The sequence below is a fragment of the Macaca nemestrina genome, chromosome 3 (genome assembly GCF_043159975.1).
Source record: "Macaca nemestrina isolate mMacNem1 chromosome 3, mMacNem.hap1, whole genome shotgun sequence".
Taxonomy (NCBI): domain Eukaryota; kingdom Metazoa; phylum Chordata; class Mammalia; order Primates; family Cercopithecidae; genus Macaca; species Macaca nemestrina.
The window spans coordinates 15083352-15105796 of NC_092127.1; the positions used below are offsets into that span (position 1 = coordinate 15083352).

At 33.5% G+C, this 22445-nt stretch overlaps 1 protein-coding gene across 3 annotated transcripts in view; it reads left to right on the plus strand.

Moving 5' to 3' along the window:
* The window catches only part of LOC105466647 (glycine receptor alpha 3), a 179234-nt gene that overhangs the window by 100220 nt on the left and 56569 nt on the right, over positions 1-22445 (plus strand). For all 3 annotated transcript variants that reach the window (XM_011715716.3, XM_011715717.3, XM_024788140.2), the window contains one exon: positions 7681-7763. In XM_011715716.3, coding sequence (XP_011714018.1) covers positions 7681-7763 — 83 coding nt within the window. The remainder of the gene's footprint in view (positions 1-7680; positions 7764-22445) is intronic.

Sequence of the window (22445 nt, forward strand, 5' to 3'; positions counted from 1 at the left end):
TTTAATTATATTTTGAAGTAGTTTCACTTCAGATAGATTTGGGGTTGCATAGGTTGCAAAAATACATCACCAGGTAGCATGGAGTAGTCACTTTGCAAAGATAGAATGTCTAGATTATTTATTGAAGTTGTGTGTGTTTGTATGTAACGTATCTTACAAGATTATCAATATTTATTTGTTTATTTTGAGTCTTATTGGAGTTGGACAATGTCAACATAAAGAACATACTACTGAGCTTTTAGTATTTCCCTGATCATTGAGCAAAATACAATATAAAAGCTAGGCTACTTTTTGTGTGAGGGTCTTCTTGCTAACAATATGTCATCAAAGCCAAAAGTGCTTAACTCTGTCCCTCCTAAAAATTTGTCAAATAGGATAGATCTTGTTATTAAGAAGATTTCAAGACGATAGTTGTACTAAACCCTTAACTGTGCCAATTCAAATGCATTATATTAAAAAATACTAAATTTATTATATTGAAAAGTTAAATAATTTAAATACAATTAATGAGAACTTGCTACTATGTCCCTTGGAAATGTTCAAGTATTTTCTGTCTTAAAGTATTGGAATAAAACTGGAATTATGTCTCTTATAAATGACATCATCCATTATGAATTGCTCACATTTCTTCTAATATTTTGAAGAAAGGTATGAAATAATTTAGAAATGCATCTTTTGTCTTTCAGTATGAATTCAAATGAAACAGATGGTTTCTCAGCTCCTAGTTTTTGTTTGCTATATCCTGGCTCGCACAATCAAAGAAAAAATTCATTTTTTCTGAGTTGTTTTTGGAAATCTCACAGGACTTTGAAATCTTCAAATGCTTCAAATCTTCAGTTTCTTTGTTAACAAAAATTGTGCTAGAAAAAGAAAAAATCTTGTTGAATTTACAAATGGAGCATCTGTGATGTTTCATGAGAGATCTGGCTTTCCTGCTTTTTTTAAAGAAAGCAGCAGCAGGTCCTTGCAAAGACGACTAATTGAACTTCCACATTTATCTGTATTTCCTCTGAAACCCCATTAAAACAAGGAAATAAACGGAATAAAGAATAAAAATGTCATTAACACACAGGAGGATGAAAGTATTGGGGAAAAAACAGCAACAGATGAGTGATAACATATTTAGGAAACTTAAAAATGAATGCAGTTGTGAAAACTGACTTGGACAGAGATAGTGGAAACCTAAGTCAATGTTGGGGAATTCAAAAGGGAGAGAATAACAAATATTTTCAAATTTTTAGAAATGTAAGGCACCTGGGACTTCAGAAAGTAGAGGCCAGAAGAGATCTAAAAGGAGTATAATTTATTTAAGCTTTGTAGAAAAAGTGGACCCTCTCTTCCTGATTTCCTTCCCATGCACTCGGGTTCGAGACTGCCCTTTTTACATTTTGAACTCAGAAGGAAGCAAGAGGTCAGAAGATGCTGGAGAGGCTCTTTCAAGAGCTTTAGGCATAGGGGTTCCAGGCACAACTGGTACTTGTCATGAGGCATCATACCAAGAAAATAAGAATGACAGGACCCCTTGCTGGGCCTAAAATGCTGAAAGGCAGACTTAAACTTTTTCCACTGAGCAGTAGACAAGAATACAGATGATAGATATAGATAGATATAGAGATAGATTATACATGTAGATACAGGTATAGATAATATGGCTGTCCAGAGGTTCTCCAAATGCCAGAATCTATAGATCTTTTCTCTTAGGCAAGTTAGTTTCCATATATATATAATATATAATACATATATAAATACAATATTAATATGTAATATATATAATACATATATTATATATATACACACACATATGCACATATATACACTCACATATATTTTTCATATATATATACACACACACACATATATATACACACATTGTTTTTTCCTGTTGTATGATATTTATATCTGTCTTAGATATATAGATATATATGTATCTGGAAAACTAACTTGCCTACGAGAAAAGATCTACATTCTGGCACTTGGAGAACCTCTGAGCAGCCACATTACTATCCTACAGTTAAGACCATTACTCAATGAGCCATCTGCTACTAACTGAGCTCCAGGTAGATTTTAGTGCCTCATTCTTAAATATATTTAAAATTTTATGAAATATATAACATAATTATTACCTATATTTGTGTGTTTATATATGTGTGTATATATGTTATATGTAACAAAAAGTTACACAAGAACTATAATAAACTAGCAAGCTTAATCATGAACAAGAATTATACATTTATAACATGTAAACACTGAATATTAATTTAACCACAAATGTTTATATAATTCATGAATGTCACTTAAAAGTTGACGCAGTTCTCACTTTGGGAGGCTGAGGCGGGAAGATCACGAGGTCAGGAGATGGAGACCATCCCAGCCAACATGGTGAAACCCTGTCTCTACAAAAAATACAAAAATTAACTGGGCATGTTGGCGCATGCCTATAATCCCAGCTACTTGGGAGACTGAGGCAGGAGAATCGCTTGAACAAGGGAGGCAGAGGTTGCAGTGAACCAAGATCACACCACTGCACTCCAGCCTGATGACAGAGCAAGACTCCATCTCAAAAAAAAAAAAAAAGTTCACACAGTTCTATAAAACATATGAAAAACAGTTGTACTTTTGCCCTGCCCATCCTTACCCCCAGTTCTGGCTTGTCAGAGAGGTAACCTTTGTTTAGCTATTTGTCTACCACTCACATTCACATACTTAAGTTGCTGTAATATCATGCTTGGATTTTAAAATATTTGAAATTGTCTATTAATTCTCATAAAGGAAAAACAAGAGTTGATTTCCCTGATATGATACTCCATGTACATTTAACTTTCTACCACTGACTTTGGGAACCCTCTACTTTCATAGCAAGCTGTAAGCAAGCCTTCTCTTTGTCCAAGTGAAAGATATTCTCATCTCTCAAAATTATCAGCCGCATAAACAACCCTGGAAAATGGCTCAGATAAAAGAATGATCAGAGCTTTGTAGTCTTGGTATACAAACTAGAGGAGTTATAGGAGCACAAGAGGATCAAGGAGAAATATATCTCCCAGCCTAGATCGAGGGTCTGCTATTGACTAGCTGTGATTTGGGTTAAGTCTCTTTACTTCTAAAAGGCTCATTTCTTCTTAGATACATGGCAGTGGCAATACTAATTACCTTGAGCTTGAAATAATGTATTAAAATACATTAAATAAAGCACCCAGCATAGTGCCAGACATACAATGGGCACTAAAGTTGTTATTTTTACCTTTTAAGAAAAGTATGCATTCTGTTTTTTTCCAGAATCCATAAACCAATACAGTATGGACTCTTAAGTTAACATGTCTCAGCCTCAATTTTTTCACTTATAAAATGAAGATGGTAATATCTTTACCACAGAAAAATGGAATCACATCATAGGAAGTTAAATATGATATACTTTCTTACTTTACTAATGTTACTAACAAACCCAAATTTTCTACTCATAGTACAGAGGCATTCTTGCATTAAAAATCAAATCATGGGAAGAAAATTTACGTTAAAGATGCTATGCACAGCAACTTGACAAAGATCATGATATAATTTTAATTTTTATTTAAGCTAAATAGAGTGTGAAATTTGTGAAAATAACTGAAGTTTACTTGTATGATAATAATGTATTTTTTGACATTGACAGCCATTAATTTTTAAATAAGAAAGCAAACTTTTTTTGACAGTTGCTTTTTTAAGTGCTATTTATTCAAGGGAAATCAATTTACAATGCTATAAAATACATGTCAGAAGAATTTGGCATACATGTAATTATGTATGTTTTTCTGAAGTGGTCCATAGCTTCATAAAGAAACCATCAACAATACTGTGATTGCTTTGGTGATGGGTTGTTGAGTTAACGATGGTCTCTACGATCAGATGACAATTAAACTCCAGAAGTAGGTTACAGAAGCTGATTCTAATCTCCCTTCTAGTGCTCCAGCAATCTAATCTCTCCTAAGAATGATTTACTGCTTACAAAATCATTCATAATGATATACCAAATCATTCAAATATGTCAAATCGCTGGGGATATCCTTATATTTTCTATAGTTTAACTACATTTCTCTGATTTCTTTTGGAAGAACTATTTATGCAGGTTTTTATAAAAATTTTTATACATGTTTTGGTTTAAATTTAATAACTGATATGTGCATGCAATGTATAATTTCTTGTATTATAAGAAATACAAAATTTAAGATGTCATATTAATTACAGAACCCATTTTCATGAAAATGCTTCAATGCTTTTGAGAGGCAGTATACTTAAAGGTTAAAAGCATGAAATCTAGAACTAGAACCCCAGGGCTGCAAATTCAGCTGTAGCAATTTTTGCTGTGTAAATGTCAGGTGAGTTACTTAACCTCTAAGTTTCCTCATCTTTAAAACAGGGTAATATCATTTACCTATTCTTGGAAATTTGTAGTGTGGAGTAAATGAGTTAACATACATAAAGTGCTTAAAATGCTGTCTACTGCACAGTAAACATTGTCTAATAGATGTGTTATCTAATATGATATTACAGATAATATAGATTAAAACTGATTAAATTGCTAATTGAGTTCTTTGTTTTTATGACACTAAATAGAGAAATATTAGGATCTAATAAAAATATTTATATACAAAGTCTATAATAGAGTCAGCAAACTTTTTTTAATTCAAAAATGTTTTGTGGTTGAGATAGACACATTAAACAATGCTTGTTCAAAAATGTGCAATAATTGAATTTTAATGAGGTCAATTGTTTGTCACAGATTATTATCAGCTTTTTAAACATTACTGTTTCACAAAGTACTAATGTTAAAAGTCTTTCCCAAGACTTCTTAAAGGAAAAGAAGAAACGCCATATCCTGTTATGTATCTTGTCTCAGAAAGAGAACTTAGTGTCCCTCTTACACAAGTAAACATTCATTGCCAAAACAGTAGAATGTGATTAATTGCCTCTTGATTTAGTTTTCTTTTGATGTGGTCAAGACATATCTTTATACGTAGTGTTTTGATAAAGTATCATACCCACCAAGTTGACACATGTTTTTCAGTATGCTGTGAAAGGAGCAATTGTGTTGTACCTTAAACAAAAAGAAAGAAAAGTCGATGAATAGATTTTTTTCAGGATATGATTTATGACAGAAGTCCTACAAGCTGTGTTTTTCTTTGCCAAATAATTCCTTTCAAGTGTTATTTTTTTAGAATTATGTAATGTCTCTTTTTTTATGCCAGAAGAATAGCCAGGATATGAATTTGACATCACATGCATGGTGAGAGCGTGGAAAAGATTCTGAGAATGCTATTTACTTCCAAACAAAAGGTCACAGAATTAATTTTGCAAGTCAGCGTTTGAAACTGGCTGTCTGAGAGCCTTGGATATACGGAAAATTAATGTGTGTACCTTCAAAATTTATGTGTGCATACACTTCTAATAAGCCCTTTCACAAGGCAAAGAACACTGTGTCTACCTAATTTTACAATTGCCTTTTTAAGAGAGAACTTTGTAAATTTACACAATCATACTTAACCTAGCTGAGCCAGGAGAAAAATCCCTTTTGAATATTGAACTCTATGAATTATTCTAGTGTATTATGGACTCTGACTCGAATGAATTAGCAGATTATCCTCCTAAGACTCTTAAAAATTCAGCAGCTTCACTGTCTGTCCATTTATGTGTCCCAAATTATGTTAATTGGAACTTAGCTCACCAAGCATACTCTCTGTAGAATATACATCATTCTAACTTTACGTCTATGGTCTACATAAAAGTGTCAGCTTGAAGAACGTGGTTGTATTTAGTAGAGCTGCGGGCTATTTTTTGTTAAAGCTTAAACAGTTCTTTTTTCTTCCTTTCTTCTTTCTTTTTCCTTCCTTCCTTCCTTCTTCTTTCTTTCCTCCCTCCTTTCTTTCTTTCTTTCTTTCTTTTTTCTTCTTTCTTTCTTTTTCTTTCTCTCTCTTTCTCTCTCTCCCTCCCTTCCTCCTTCCCTCCCTCCCTTCCTTCCTTTTCCTTCCTCCCTTCCTTCCTGCCTGCCTTCCTTTCTTTTTTGTTTTTGTTAAGAGACAAGGTCTTGCTCTGTCACCCAGGCTAGAGTTCAGCAGTGTGATCCTAGCTCACTGCAGCCTCGACCTCCTGGGCTCAAGTCATACTCTTGCCTCAGCTTCCTGAGTAGCCAGGATTACAGGTGCACATGCCACACCTGGCTAATTTAAAAAATATATATATATTTGTAGAGATGGAGTATTTTTATGTTGCCCAAGATGATCTCAAACTACTGGGCTCAAGCGAACCTCCTGTCTTAGCCTCCCAAAGCTCTGGAATTACAGGCGTAAGACACCACACCTGGCTAAATAGTTCTTAATATGTAATTTAATTTAGCCATCTTTGTGCCCACACTATAGAATTTGGGGGATGAGTAAATGAAGGGATCTAGGAGTGGTTGAATATACTAATAATCGCTAATAACCACTGTTTGTTGAGTGTTTGCTATGACTTAAGCACGTGTCTAAGCACTTATGTGTGTTAACTCATGTACTGCTCATAGCAAGTCTCTGGAGTACATAATATTGTTATCTTCATTTTAAAGATGAGAAAACTGCAAAATAGGGGATTTGAAGTAATCTGCCTGGGGTCAGGAAGTTTACATAAGCTAATCCACCTAGGGTGCTCATGAATACAATGAATTTCAATGGGAATATTCTCAATACAAGAGGCTTGCTGAAGAGTTCTCAGAAAAGAACTTCATTTGAATAAACTTGAGTGGATCCCACCATCTCTTTCTCAGGTCTAAGAACTACAAAAACTACCCTGAAGAGATGTGGGTAGAATGCTTTTCCAGCAAAAAGTATTCAAAGGTGATGAATTTTCTGGAATATCAACATACTAATTCTCTCTGGAAGTTGGAGGAGAGCCTTTCCAATGAGCAGAATACTGGTATACAGCATCTAGGTTATCCTTTGTGTGAAGCCAAATCAGAAGTTTGTTTGATGAGCATAGAATCAGATCATGAATATTCTAAAGGGCTATTTCCTGAACCTAATGATTCCCTTATCCCACGCTAGGGAACGTGAGGCTGAACTTTTCAAGTCCTCCAGATTCACTTTACTAAATACACTGCTGGATGTTCACTGACAACGTCAGGGTCGTTAGAATGATAACTGAAAGTTACATATGATTGCTCCTATCCACGCTGCTTTTCCACCTTTAGAACTCCAATGCCTCTCGAATATTGCACGTGATTTGCAAGAAAAGATACCTTTTGACATTTGGCATTAATTTTATAGGATCCACTCCCAAATTTCTCTTTTGAGGGTGTTGTCTTGGAATACAGACATTTTCTAGACATCCACAGCCCTTCTACCTGAACAAATAAAGGCATAGATATATAAACATGACAGAATGTTTATATTTAGGTTGGTGCAAAAGTAATTGCTGTATTGCCAGAACTTTTCATGGCAAAACCCACGATTACTTTTGCACCAACCTAAGATATGCAGCTATCCAACCCCCAGTCCACCAAAGCCAGATTTGTGTATAAGGGCATAGCTATTTTTTAGTAAGTAAGATACATAAGTTGGAGAAATTTTTACTTAAATCTGAGTTAGTCATTACCAAAGCAACATTGTTTCTCCTGTACAATAGAATATTAATGTAATGTCATAAATTTCCTTTAAAAATAATTACTTTCACTTTCAGATTAACATTAACACTTTCCTGTCCAATGGATCTCAAGAATTTTCCCATGGATGTACAAACATGTATAATGCAACTGGAAAGCTGTGAGTATGAACCACTTACTTTTTAAAATACTTTTACAGTATAGTAGATACAAACTTTGAATGCCTAAGATGGCTAATTTATTTTGTAATCATTTTGGTCACATACTTACTGAATAGGCATATAACCTTTCACCAGGTGCTGAAAATAATGATACCTACCAATACATGCACTCTACACTATGAGAAAGAAACAAATTGAGGATCTAGAAATAACAGATTTTTAAAGCTTGAAGTTTAGATACATGTTACCATACACATTATCAGAAGTGAAAAGGACGGCAATCATTAAAAACAAACTATCATTTATTAAGAGCCTGTTATCAACCAAGTGTCTATATATATTTTTCTTATACTGACAACAAAGATATTGTTATCCCTATGTTTTCAAATGTGAAAATGGTCATGTTGAATGATTGAATATTCGGCTCCAATTCACAAAGGTGACAATGACAAACTGCCTCCAAACTTATGCTGCTTCCGATAACCAATGTTTTTTATTTTAATGTCACTCTGCTGGGTATGTTATGTATGTTATCTCAGAAGACAAAATTTCTCACACTTTCTCACAGATTTATTTAAACTTTCAGGTATTCCTCTAAATTTCTTCTTTCAAAGTGGACCCATATGCCTCACTGATTAATGTTAATACAGGTGAACATTTCACATCCTACCTTTTCTCTGATCTATGTAATCAGACCTAAATTAATTGTTTACAGTGTTTAATCTCATATAAAAATTAAGCAATATGCAATATTTTCTCTTATGACAGTATGTTATACGAGGGGGAAGAAAAGGACGGTTTGACACATTCCTTGAGGAAAATTTGAAGGCCTATCCTCAGACTCCAGGTGTCAAAGGCAAGGCTTGTAGTGTGATGGAGTTGTCACTAGATGGCGGACCAACTTTGTGGGGCAACGTGACTATCGCCCTCCCTCTCCCACTTGGTTTTACTTAAGAAGTGGAAATATGAATTTCTCTTACAATTCCTCCTCAGAAAATTTAAATTGATTATTTTTATAAATAGTTCTTAAATAATTAGCACACATGTGGATAAAGTATTCACGTAAATGAGAGGAAATAAAATAAATTAAAATTGGGGGAGCTACTTAGCAATCAATCTATGTGGGGAGAAGCGGCAGGGCTGATTTTGAAATTGAAGAAGGGCAATTTGAGGACAGGCTGATTGTATATCTTGGTTGAAAAATTAAGTACATTTAGCGCATAGCGTTTAAAAATGTGCACGACCCTCTAAGTGGCACCCAAATTACTAAGTCCAGGGGCGGGGCGTGGATATTAATCAATAGGTCTGAGAAATGGTTCAACATATAAGGGGCAAGAAAATTGTTTGGTCCTTGCTGTACCTCTTAAAGATTATTTTAGTTAAATGAACCAAGATTATTTAAGAAGTTTTCATAATTTTCCAGCAAAAAGAACAGAAAGTAGGATAAAGCACACTTATGTGGAAGGTAGAAACAGGAGAGGTTGATTCACAGCGGACGTGAAGTCAGAGACTTCCCGTGTGTCCGAGCGAAAAAGCTTCGATAAATGGGATAAGTTTAGAAGCACTGACGAAGAAAGGGAACAGGGGATGAGAAACAAATGTTAATGGAACAATTGATAAAATCCATCTTAATATGTTTGAGATCTGGGAAATTTAGGTCTAAAGCCAAAGAGGGAGCGAAAAGTGAAGATCAACTATTAAAAGCCATATACAGAGTGGTTCAAGGAATCAGATGAAATAGCCGAAGAGGAGAATGTAGAGAGGAAAACAAAACACGAACAAGAACAGACCCTTAAAAAATGCCTACATTTAGAAGTTGTTGGAAAAAATTCCAGACAAAGGCAAGGATGGCAGATTAAAATCAACACTGTTCAACCTCAAAAGAGAAAGGACTGTGAAGGAGTTCTGTGTAACAAAATCAAATGCTGCAAAGAAAGTTTTGTAAGGTGCTTGAAAAAAGCAATTGTTACTGTTAACAAAGACAAATGTGATTAGAATAATGATGGTCAAAGCTGGAATCTAAAAAGGTTTTGTTTTTTTTTTTAGGTGAGTGATGAGGAAGTGGGAGCAGTGAGTGAAATCTTTTATTCCATGAATGTTACTTATTAAAGAAAGATGAGAAAAAGTACAGTGCCTGAGGGTTGGTTAGATCACTGGGCTTCTGTTTTGAAGAAGGCTTACTGGTGCTATTTTAACGAAAGCTTACTGGTGCTATTTTGCAGGGCACAAAAGCTGACATAGTAAAACCTCTCGTGTGTCTGCCTTTCTCAGAACATTTCTCAACATAAGAAAAGAGAGTCTCTTTTCTTTTCCCCTTTATTTCTTAATTCCTCTATAAGAAATACGAGTGGGTTGTTCAAGGGGTTGTTTAATATTTCAGTCATTAAGCACTTCCTGCTCTTATTAGGAATTAATTTTAATTTAGTTCACCATAGAGACTTTGTTTATTAAACTCCCGCAGCAGATGCTAATGTCAAATTTTTTTCTTAAAACATTTTTAGGACAATTACATGTATATATACACACACACATATAATATATAATACATACATATATATTAAGAAATGCCTACATTTCTGTGTACATATGCATACACATGTATATATACATATTCATACATACGAATCTACATATATGTGTGTGTATATATATGTTTTAAGAAAAATTTATATCTATTTTTTTCTTTCTCTTTAAATAGTGGCTAAAATGTCAAGATAAAAGATTGTAAATCAGTGGAACCCACTGGAAAGTAGGCAAAAAATGTTTAAGCTACTGGAAAGCAAGAGCTGTAAGAATCCCAGGGTCCACCTTTGAATGAAATCTGACTGCAAAAAGGAAGAAAAGAAAATGTTCAATAATATTAAGACATGGGAAGCAGGCAAAAAGGAAACACAATTTAAAAGCAAACACTTTAATGGCTTGTCATGGTACAACTTCCTTAAATTCAGTAAAAGTTCAATAAGTATATGTCAATGGTCAAGACTGTTCCAAGTGGCCTGGAAAATATTCTTTCATTTAGGCATCAATTGAAAAATATTTATCAAATACCTAATATATTCCGCATATTATGTTGGGTGGTATAACAACAAATGAAGCAAAAATGTCTCTGCTTTCAAGAATTTCAGAGCCTACCTGAAATATAATGATATAAATGATATTTATGCCAATATAATAATTCAATTAAAGATAATAAGCAAATGTTAATGGGATACTGTTAAAACAAAGGAGAAAGTGAATAAGAGAAGAACAAAATTAGCAATGAATAACTAACTTAGAAAAGACTATCTTGTCTAAACTATCAGTGATCCCATGCCCTCAAAGTACACATTTACGACTTATAATTGAAACCATAGATGATATAAAATTCCTAGTTAGAGGAAAAGAAATTACTGGGGAAGAGGCTTATGCAAGGAAAATCCAGGGTAAGAGAAGACTTGCATTAGAAATTGATGAGAAAAAAAAATGTATGAGTTAAGAATAATATCAAAGAATAAAAATAGAATAAAAGGGTTAAATTCACTTAGGAAAAAAAGAGATTCTCAAACTAGATGTTAACCAATATCAAGACCCAACACTATGTCGACAACTAGACACTTTCTAAGAAATCCACGCAAAAAATAATAATAATTTGGTAAAGAAAAATTTTAAAAATGTATATGTGAGAAATGTACCTTGAAAAAGTCCAGAATAATTTTGATCAGAAAAAATTAATGGCAGAAAAAAATTATGAGGCACAAATACTTGAGTAGCATGCTGGTAAAAAATCAATATACAGTGGCTCACGCCTTTAATCCCAGCATTTTGGGAGGCCAAGGCAGGTGGATCACTTGAGGTCAGGTATTTGAGACCAGCCTAGCCAATATGGTGAAACCCCATCCCTACTAAAAATACAAAACTTAGCCAGGCATGGTGGCCCTTGCCTGTAGTCCCAGCTACTCGGGTGGCTGAGGCTGGAGAATCGCTTGAACCCAGGAGGCAGAGGTTGCAGTGAGCCAAGATGGCACCACTGCATTCAGCCTGGGTGACAGAGTGAGACTCTTTCTTAAAAAAAAAAAAAAAAAAAAAATTCCATATATAATTAGGAAAATGTAAGTATTTAACCATATAACTTCTAAATATATTAAGCAAAAGCAGGATGAACTGCATAAAAAACAGATAAATCAACAATTTACTGGATTATACAAGCACAGTATATTTGAACAAAACAAATCATAGAGATAATTCTTACTGTTTCTTTGTTTAATTTTGTTTTTAGCATATGGAAACATTTACAAAAATTGATTATGTTATACACCACCAAGGAAGTTTCAGTAACCTCCTATGAATCAACATGTTATAAAATTAGAAACCAATAACAATATAGAATTACTGTAAATTACTACAAGTTCCCATACATTATTATATATTAATATATACTTGCATAACTGGAATGAAAAACATGCACTAAATGACTATTTGTTTAAAGGTGAAAATTAAGAAAAATGTGATGTTGTTACAATGAAAGCACAATATATCAAAATTTCTAGATACAACTAAGCCAGATTTTTTTTAGTAAAAACAATTTCACTAAGCATTCTATTCAAAAAGAACAAAACGACACAACAGAGTATCCAAAGAATCACAAAAACCCCTAAAACTGGTGCTTTGAAAAATCTCAGAATCTAGACACGTCCCTGGAGAAATAATCTAAATTAAAAAATTAGGTTGATTGAATATAAAACATACAGAATGAAGAAATAGAAACAATCATAGCATGCCAGGTTAAAAGCAATGAAAGAAAATCCTGATCTATTCTATCTTTTTCAGTCACAGTTATGGAAAGGAAATTCAGCCAAAACCTTTATTTGAAAACAAGAAGGAAGCCTGGGGGAAAAACATCCACATAAATAGCTAACTTTGTTATAAATTAATGAGAATTTCCAAGAGCAGAGATAATAATGATGGGAACAACAGAAAACATTTTGAAAATCTGTTCAAATATTTGCTGTATAAAAAGAAGAATTATGCATAAAGATGATTTCCTCAAGTTTCCTCTCAATCAGGAGAACTGAATACTGCTATGTCTACATTAATCTGAAAAAAAGAAGGCGATTCATGGAAAAAGTGGATCAAAGCTGATGTCTGTTTAACTTTGCTGTGGTTTTTGTGAAAATATATGTTCCACTAAAAATTTACTTTGGGTTATGGGAAATTTTAGGATAGAGCTTGAATTAGGAATGTTTGTGCAAATATAGAGACATCATCTTAGAAATAGTGCTTATTGAGACATGAATAAGCATGGAGACATGAAAATCAATAAGATTTCTGGAGATAGCACAGAAAACGACAACCAAAAGAGAGCCAGAGAAAGCCAGCATCATCAAGTTTCAGAAAAATGGGGGATAGAGGAAGAAAAGAAACAGAGAAAGACAATAAGGAACTCTGTGATATTTTAACAATATGTTTCCTAGAGGCTATTTGGAAAATATGATTAATCTAGTTTATTCATGGAGGGTAGAGTCATTAAAGGTAAAAAAAAAAAAATAGAAAATCAACATTATGTCTTCTTCAATATTTAGGTATAAAAATGTATTCGCTGCAACACAAGTGGTATTTATCATAGTGTTTCACTCTGCTGCCATTTAAAATAAAAATAAAATAACTACACTAAAGTTGAATCTTTACCGTTACAGTAATTTAGAAAGCTAACCCATCACTGAGAATTCCACTGAAGTCAAAGGAAATAATGTGGCCCCGTTTATATGTTCCAAGTTCAGATGTTTCCCTTATCAAATTATAAAGGTCTCTCTGGGAATGTGCTTATTCCTCAAATCACAACAGAGTTTCATGCAACTGCTTGTATAACAGTCAGAAGTTCAACATACTGTTCATTCCTCTGATCTAGAACATACTTAATTCAACTTCATTCTGGGATAAATATTATAAATGTTTGCTTTTGGATATGAAGAAAATGTGTTATGTTCATTTCTTTCTCTCTCTTTTTAATACTCATTTTTCACTCTCAAGGTCAGTAAGAAGACATAGGCCAGTTCCCATGACAATATGCATCTCCAGAATTCACATTTTATTCTCAAAATTTGTATTTTATTAGGAGAAACCTAAGAAAATAACAATAAAAATATCAACCCATATATGCCACACACAGAATTCTGCAATGAAGACTTGTTTTTCACTAACTGCTTTAAATTTGAGCCTCAATTTTTATGTTCAGTTCTTGATTGCAATAAATGAAACCAAGGAAAGTTCCTAGTGAAGATAAACTACTAAAGTGATCACTAACCTTCCTTCTCAGGATTAGATTGCATTAGTTTACTGATTATTTATCAGATGCCATTACCTGAATTATTTTAACCCGTATGAAGTGCTAGCAGCATGAGGTAATTTTCAACAGATACATTTTCATTTATATCACAAATACATTTTTACATAAAAGCAATTATAAATTATTTTATTTGACAGAAAACAAATAACTAATATAGAAGAGAAGGGGGCACAACTGACTATATTAAGACCTAGACTATGTCCCTAAGGAATGTTTGGTGGAAGTTGGTGTACAGGACTAGAGGCAGGAAAAAAACTCAAGACTTAATTTTCAGTTTTTTATTTACGTTAAAAGGAAAATTCCTAACTGTTTTTTTTATTTGCCAGTTTAAAAAAAAAAAAAAAGCCATGAAGGATTTTTTTAATCATGTAAAAATACTGGACAATGGTTTCCTAGAATCAGAATAACAATTAAGAGCCATTGATGACACATGATTCATAAACTATTACTATTTCCCTAATGGGTCTAATTCTGTAGTTCACATCTAAAGAGGAGTATGTTGCACTGCAGCCCTGGCAACAAGAGTGAAATTCCGTCTCAAAAAAAAAAAAAAGAGGAATGTAGACAATAAAAGTGGAAAACCTCACCAATGCGTAAAAGTTAAAAAAATTATTTAGATTTGAAAAGAAAATATAAGAAAATAACTCAGTGAAGAAGTACTGTTTGCCAAAAAGAACAGCCTAAATTTCTAAAATTACAGAGTAATTTTTAAGGGTCAACTTAAAAAAAAAAAAAAAAACACTAGCAAAAGCTTTCAGAAACTTGAAATGGGCCGGGCGCGGTGGCTCACGCCTGTAATCCCAGCACTTTGGGAGGCCGAGGCGGGCGGATCACAAGGTCAGGAGATCGAGACCACGGTGAAACCCCGTCTCTACTAAAAAAAAAAAATATAAAAAATTAGCCGGGCGCGGTTGTGGGCGCCTGTAGTCCCAGCTACTCGGGAGGCTGAGGCAGGAGAATGGCGTGAACCCGGGAGGCGGAGCTTGCAGTGAGCCGAGATCGCGCCACTGCACTCCAGCCTGGGCTGGGCGACAGAGCGAGACTCCGTCTCAAAAAAAAAAAAAAAAGAAACTTGAAATGTACTTTAATAGTATTGTTGGATAGAAATATCTAAAGATAGAATACACTTTAATGGGGTTTTGGGATAGAAAATTCTAAAGAGAGATGAGAGGTTTTTATAATTTTAATTTATCAGATTCATTTAAAAACATGTTTGACATTACTCAGATCACTTACTCTGGAATTTATGCTAAATTAGCTAAGGCAAAAGATAAGATTTGGTGATGATTTTTCACAATTATTTTATAATAGTCTCTACTGTCATCCAAGCTCTTTCATAATTTAAAAGTTTGGATACTGTTCAAAATAATATTATGTTTTTTGTTTGCCTAGTGAGAAATACAGATGGTTCTTGTTTTCTGAGTATTTGTTGCTTAAACCTCTGCAGTTACAGTGTTAGCTAGAAAACAGAAGTCCTCCCAAGACAAAACTATACACTAATGAGCTCACTACTTATAAAATAAATCCCCACTTAAACATTAAATATTCCATCCTATGCAACACCAGTGGCCATTCTGTTCTAATCTGTCCACATCTTTCTAGGTTGAATTTTTACTGATCATCAGGTATTCTAAGCATATTGACCACAGTCAATCATATGGTCAAATTATGCTTCGAGAAGTTAAGTGACTTTCCCAAGGTCACACAACTGTGAAGCGGACAGAGAAAACAATATGATTTAATAGCTCAAAAACTTTTCATACAACCATTGGTCATTTAAAAATCTATATGATGATTTCCAAATACTTATATATTGTAACTGTGGTATTCTTAAATTATCTCTGCAAGTTAAACATACCCAGTAATTTCATTTGTTTTCTCATGTGAAAAGACTTAGAGTTCCCTCCTTTGCCTATTTCCTTTCTCCTAGACGTCTTTCCATGTATTAAAATTGGCCTAAATCGAGACTGTAGAGTAGCGCTTCCCACCAGTGACACTGCCAATCATTCTGTTACTATTGCAGTTTCAGATCACACATACATTAGAGATAGCTGCAAAACACTCTTAACTCAGAACACATCTACAGTCAGGTGAGTACTACAACTAAGTTCTATGTTCCCCATTCCGTGTTTACTAAATTGGTTCACTTGGATAAATACAAAGTACTTTACCTTTTTTTCTAGTTAAAGATCATCTTGCTAGGTTTAGTACATAATTCTACTTTGATGATCCATGTCTCTACTGGTTAATCACCCAGAGAATTGAACAATATATCATTACACACTCCCAGAAGGACAGGACTGAAAGCCTTGCAACAGTGCACCAGAGGTATTTGTCTTGATTTATTACTACTGAAAAAAATCAACAATTGCTTTTTCAATCAGCTATGAACTACTTAAATTGATACCAATTTCAACATTTTGAAATCCTTGTTTATAAGAAAAACATTAGAATTCATCAGATATCTTGCTGAGAACACTATAGTATCCCTTAATATTCTAGCATAGTCAGTAATAAGATTATAATATGATATAAATGTAGCATGGCTTTTCCTTTATGACCGTAATTCTGGCTCCTACTGACCACAGCTTCCTGCTCTACCTGCTCCCAGATGTAATCTTAACTACTCCAGAATTGTATGGATTTGGTGTTAAGCTCCTTTAATTCACAGAATCTACCTGTTAATAAACTTGAAAATATTCTCAACCTTAATCTCTCAGAAGCTTGGCAAAATTCTTTATCACCCCTCTGAGATTCCATATAGCATCAGCAATCTCATCTGCAAACATATTCATGCTCTGGAATTTTATTTTCCTTCAGAGAGAAGATATAGATAAAACGTTTATCTTTCTCTTGTCCTCCTCAAGCAGCATTCCTATTCCCTCCTATTCTTATAGAACCCAGGGATCCCTTTCTTGTTTGCACTTTCAACTTCAATATGGATGAAATTAAATGTATAGCCTTAATACATCAAGAAAATACTTATTGTTATATTTGGTTTCAGTGTTCTGTTTGGCTTATCATTTACCTCCTTTACTTCATGTTTGTATACTTTTTCAGACAAGTTGCTAACAAAGATATTTGATATCGAATGAAATGTTTATCTATTTATTTCAACATTGTGCTTCTGTGGTTATTAATGATGTGGTTACCATAATCCTTATGTCAAATAAAACTGTGCTCTTCTCTCTGCCTAAAATATGTTTCCTGAAGAAACCAGGCCATTTCTGATAGTCTTTTCTTAAGTTAGCTCTCTTCTCCCCAGTTGCTTCCTATCTCATTAAATTATAAATTTAGTTCAAAATACGTATCAACATCTGAAATGATTGTTTTATTTCTGATAACATTTTTATTGCCCACCTCACCACCACCCACTACATGCAAGTTCCATGTAGACGAGAAAATGTCTCTCATTTCTCACTTATTATCACTAGAAATTCTAGTAAAAATTAAGACAGTGATCTCTTTGTTTCTCTTAATGACAGTCAATCATATGGTCATATTTTTTACAGTGCAGCTAATAGAGCTCGCTTGTAGCCATATTTCACCTAAAGATCCATTCAAGAAAACATCAGGTTGGTTATTCAGAATGACTCCTCTCTTCTCTTACATAACTGAAAAGTCTATTGAAGGCTAATTCATTGCATTTACCCAGGTTCTACTTTCAACTCATGTCATGATACCACAGGTCTTCCGCACACTGTGCATCCACCATCTATTTCCTCCCCCAAAATGTCACCAGTCTTTTCTTCTTTTAGCTTTTAATTGTGGTAAAATCCATATCTTAGTCTGTATTTTGCTTCTATGACACAATACCACAGGTTAGGTCATTTTTAATGGATAGAAATGTATTGGCTCACAGTTCTGGAGGCTGGAAAATCCAAAATAAAGTTACCCGCCTTTATGTTTCAAAATATGAAAGTAACCCATTTCCATCAATGGATGAGTGGAGAAACAAAATATTATATACATACAATGGAATATTATTCAAACTTAAAAGGAAGAAAATCCTGACATATATTATAACATAGATAAACTTTGAGAACTTTGTTAAATGAAATAAGCCAGTCACACAAAGACAAATACTGTATGAATCTACTTATATATGAATTTAGAGCAGCTAAAGTCATATAAGCAAAATGTAGAATGGTGGTTCTCAGTGCAAAGAAGAAGCGGTAAATGGAGAGTTGTTTAATGAATGTAGAGTTTCAGTTTTGCAAGATGAAATAGTTTGGGAGATTGCTGGTACAACATTGTGAAGATACCAAATATGACTGAACTGAATGCTTTAAAACGGTTAAGATGGTACATTTTATGTTTGTATATGGCTATACTTTGAACATAACAAGACCTCCATCTCTAGAAAAAATTTATAAACCCAAAAAAGTAGCTGGGCGTGGTGACACCTGCCTGTAGTCCCAGCTACTTGGGAGGATAACTTTTGCCCAGGAGTTCGATGCTGCAGTGAGCTATGATTGCTTCACTGCACTCCATCCTGGACAACAGAGTGAGACCTTATCTCTTAAAAATATATAAATATATCAAAGATAAAAAACCCCCAAGACCAGTCAAAGCATTACTGCCTTACTATTCTCTATTCAAAACATGACACAACTTTCAGATGCTGCTCAAGTGGTTTGGCTCACAGTGTCAATTATGATTTGGGGCCTGTTTAGTGAATTGTTTCACAAATTTGAGCAGATCTGAACCTCCAATATCCTGGGAGGCAGACACAGAATGTTTTCTAACAACCTGAAGTTTATTCCAAAAAGGTAGTCAAGCAAGACCCTCTTACAACTTCTCCTACAGTGAAATCCAACCAACCACGATGGCTTCCCTCATTGAAATGAGCTCAGGGTCAGGTCATTTTGAGATTTTAATTGAAATTTCTCACAAAAATTTAAACTTTGTGCATTCAAAGTGTGTCAATTTTGTGAAGTTTTGAGAAATATGAACGAAGTTATTGTTGTGTTTGTCATTTAAGAAGAGCAGTTAGGGGTCACAAATTATATATCCACACTTTTCCCAAGAGAGAGGGGGAAACCTTAAGTCTGTGATATATGTTAAAATGTCTCCTAAGACAATGGTTATAGGTCAGCTATACCAGAAGTTTTAGAGAAAAGGTAATTACTAAGAAGATACTTAATTTACTGGACCAATAATTTAAATGAAACCACATGTAACGGCCTGATTTATGGTAAGAGTATTCAAATGAAATGCACAAATTATAAATAAAAATGTTTTAGTTAAATACATTTTGACATAGCAGTTGTTCCTTGTCAGGTCAATGAGATTTACTTGAGCAATATTTCTCCTAGCAATAGTCAGCATGTGCCAAGAGTGAGCATTTTCTTCCTTCTGCTTTTTGAATTCCAGCTGCTAATTAAGAACATAAGCATTTGCAAACTGGGTCAAACTAGAAATCTCTCTCTGTCTCCACCCTAACCCTGCCTAACTTTTGAGCTAGCCAGACCAAATATGATTCTGGTTTACTTTTAAAACAAAATGTGAATCTACAATTTATTAGTAAATCTTTAAACTCATTTTCAACTTAAGTGTACTCACAGCCCACATTCTCCCTTTGAATAAGTGCTTCTTTTACATATTTACCCACTGTGTAACGTTTTGTATAACCTCTTTTCTCGTGTGCAGTCTTTTAAGCTATTTTTAAACCACCAAAGATTTTATGATTTTAAAAAGTGATAATGTAATAAATTTGAATGATTTCTTCAAAATTGGTATGTTTGTGCAAGGAAATTTTAATAGAAACTGAGAAACAAACCACAATGAATGCATTAGTAGCCTCTACTCACAATCCTCCTTTCTAGTCTTAGCTACTTTGTTTGCCTCATTACCAGTTGCCTTTTACTTTCTTTTCCTTACTTTCTCTCCCTCTCTCTCTGTCATACATATGCATTTGTGTTTGTCTCTATGAATACATATGTGTATATATGCATATACTATATGAATGATTATAAACCCAAAAGATATTTCAAACAAAATACAGTACATTTTAAAACATTTTTGTACCAAACTCATATGAACTTTGCCAGTTTATGTCAGATTTAAGGTTTTTTACCTAATCTCATGGATATAAAATTGTATTTTATTGTATTTACATCTCTTTCAGTTTCAGCTTTTTTTCCTGCATACTTAGTAACCATTGCTGTTTCTTCTGTAACTTGTCTATTTAAACCATTAATATAGAATTATCTTTTTGTTTTTATAATATTATTTTATTATATTAAATTATATTGTATCTTATTTGTTACACATGTTATTTTCCATATGTTATTCATATTTTAACTTTACAATACCTTTCACAGTAAAGTTTTAAATATACATATAATAAAATTTGTTTTTCTTAATAAATTATGCTTTGTACATGCCAATGTTGCAAAATATTATCATGTCCTTTAATCCAGAACTTGTATAGCACAAATTATGTTTATATTTTAAATAAAATTATATTTTATTTTTGCATCACTCCTTTTTCTAAGTAAATAGAAATTTTTTTATCATCTTTTATTAAAATTTTTCCATGTTAATTTAAAGCATCATTTTTTTAATGATATTGATTCTTCCTATCCATTAGCATGACATATTTTTCCATTTGTTTGTGTCTTCTCTGATTTTTTTAAGGAGTGTTGTGTAATTCTCATTGTAGAGATCTTTCTTTCACATGCCTGGTTATTCCTAGGTATTTTATTATTTTGTTATTTTGTGCCATTTGTAAATTGAATTGCCTTTCTGATTTGGCTCTCAGTTTGGCTGTTGCTGGTGTGTAGGAATCATAGTGATTTTTGTACATTGATTTTGTATCCTGAAACTTTGCTGAAGTTGTTTATCAGCTGGAGGAGCTTTCGAGCCAAGACTATGGGGTTTTCTAGATATAAAATCATGTCATCTACAAACAGAGGTAGTTTGACAGCCTCTCTTCCTATTTGGATATCCTTTGTATCTTTCTTTTGCCTGATCGCTCTAGCTAGGACTTTCAATACTATGTTGAATAAATTGGTGAGAGAGGACATTCTCGTCTTGTGCCAATTTTCAAGGGGAATGCTTCCAGCTTTTGACTATTCAGTATAATGTTGGCTGCATGTTTGTCAGAGATGGCTCCTATGACTTTGAGGTATTTTTCTTCAATACCTAGTTTATTGAGAGTTTTTAACATGAAGCAGTGTTGAATTTTATCAAAAGCTTTCTCTGAGTCTATTGAGATAATCATTTGGTTTTTGTCTTTTGTTCTATTTACATGATGAATCACATTTATTGATTTGCATATGTTGAACCGACGTTGCATCCTGAGAATGAAGCCTACTTGATCATGGTGTATTAGCTTTTTGATGTGCTGCTGGATTCAGTTTGAAATTATTTTGTTGAGAATTTTTACACCGATGTTCATCAAGGATATTGGCCTGAGGTTTTATTTTTTTGTTGTGTCTTTGCCAGGATTTGGTATCAAGATGATTCTGGCCTCATATAATAAGCTGGGGAGGAGTCCCTCCTCCTCAATTTTTTGGAATAGCTTCTGTAAAAATGGTACCAGCTCTTCTTTGTACATCTGGTAAAATTCAGAACTATGATTCTGTGAATCTATCGGCTCCCGGGCTTTTTTTTTTTTTTTTTTTTTTTTTTTTTTTTTTTTTTTTGGTTGGTAGGCTATTTATTACTGATTCAATTTTGGAGGTTGTTATTGGTCTGTTTAGGGAATCAATTTCTTCTTGGCTTAGTCTTGGGAAACTGTACATGTCCAGAATTTAAGCATCCCTTCTAGGTTTTCTAGTTTGTGTGTGTAAAGGTGTTCATGATAGTTTCTGATGGTTGTTTTTATTTCTGTGGAGTCAATAGTAACATTCCCTTCATCATTTCTAATTATATTTATTTGGACTTTCTCTCCTTTCTTCTTTATTAGTCTAGCTAGTGGCCTAGTTTTATTAATGTTTTCAAAAAAAAAAAAAAAAAACTACTGGATTTTTTGATCTTTTGAATGGCTTTTTTGTGGCTTGATTTCCATCTGAGCCACTCTGATTTTTGTTATTTCTTGTCTTCTGCTAACTGTGGGGTTGATTTGTTTTGCTTCTCTAATTCTTTCAGTTGTGAAGTTAAGTTGTTAATTTGAGATCTTTCCGCCTTTTTGATGTGGACATTTAGTGCTATCAGTTTCCTCCTTAACACTGCCTTGGTTGTGTCCCAGAGGTTCTGGTATGTTGTATCTTTGTTCTCATTATTTTTAAAGAACTTGATTTGTGCCTTAATTTTATTATTTACCCCAAAGTCGTTCAGGACTGTGTTGTTTAATTTTCATGTGTTTGCATGCTTTTGAGCAATTTTCATAGTGTGGACTTTTGTTTTGATT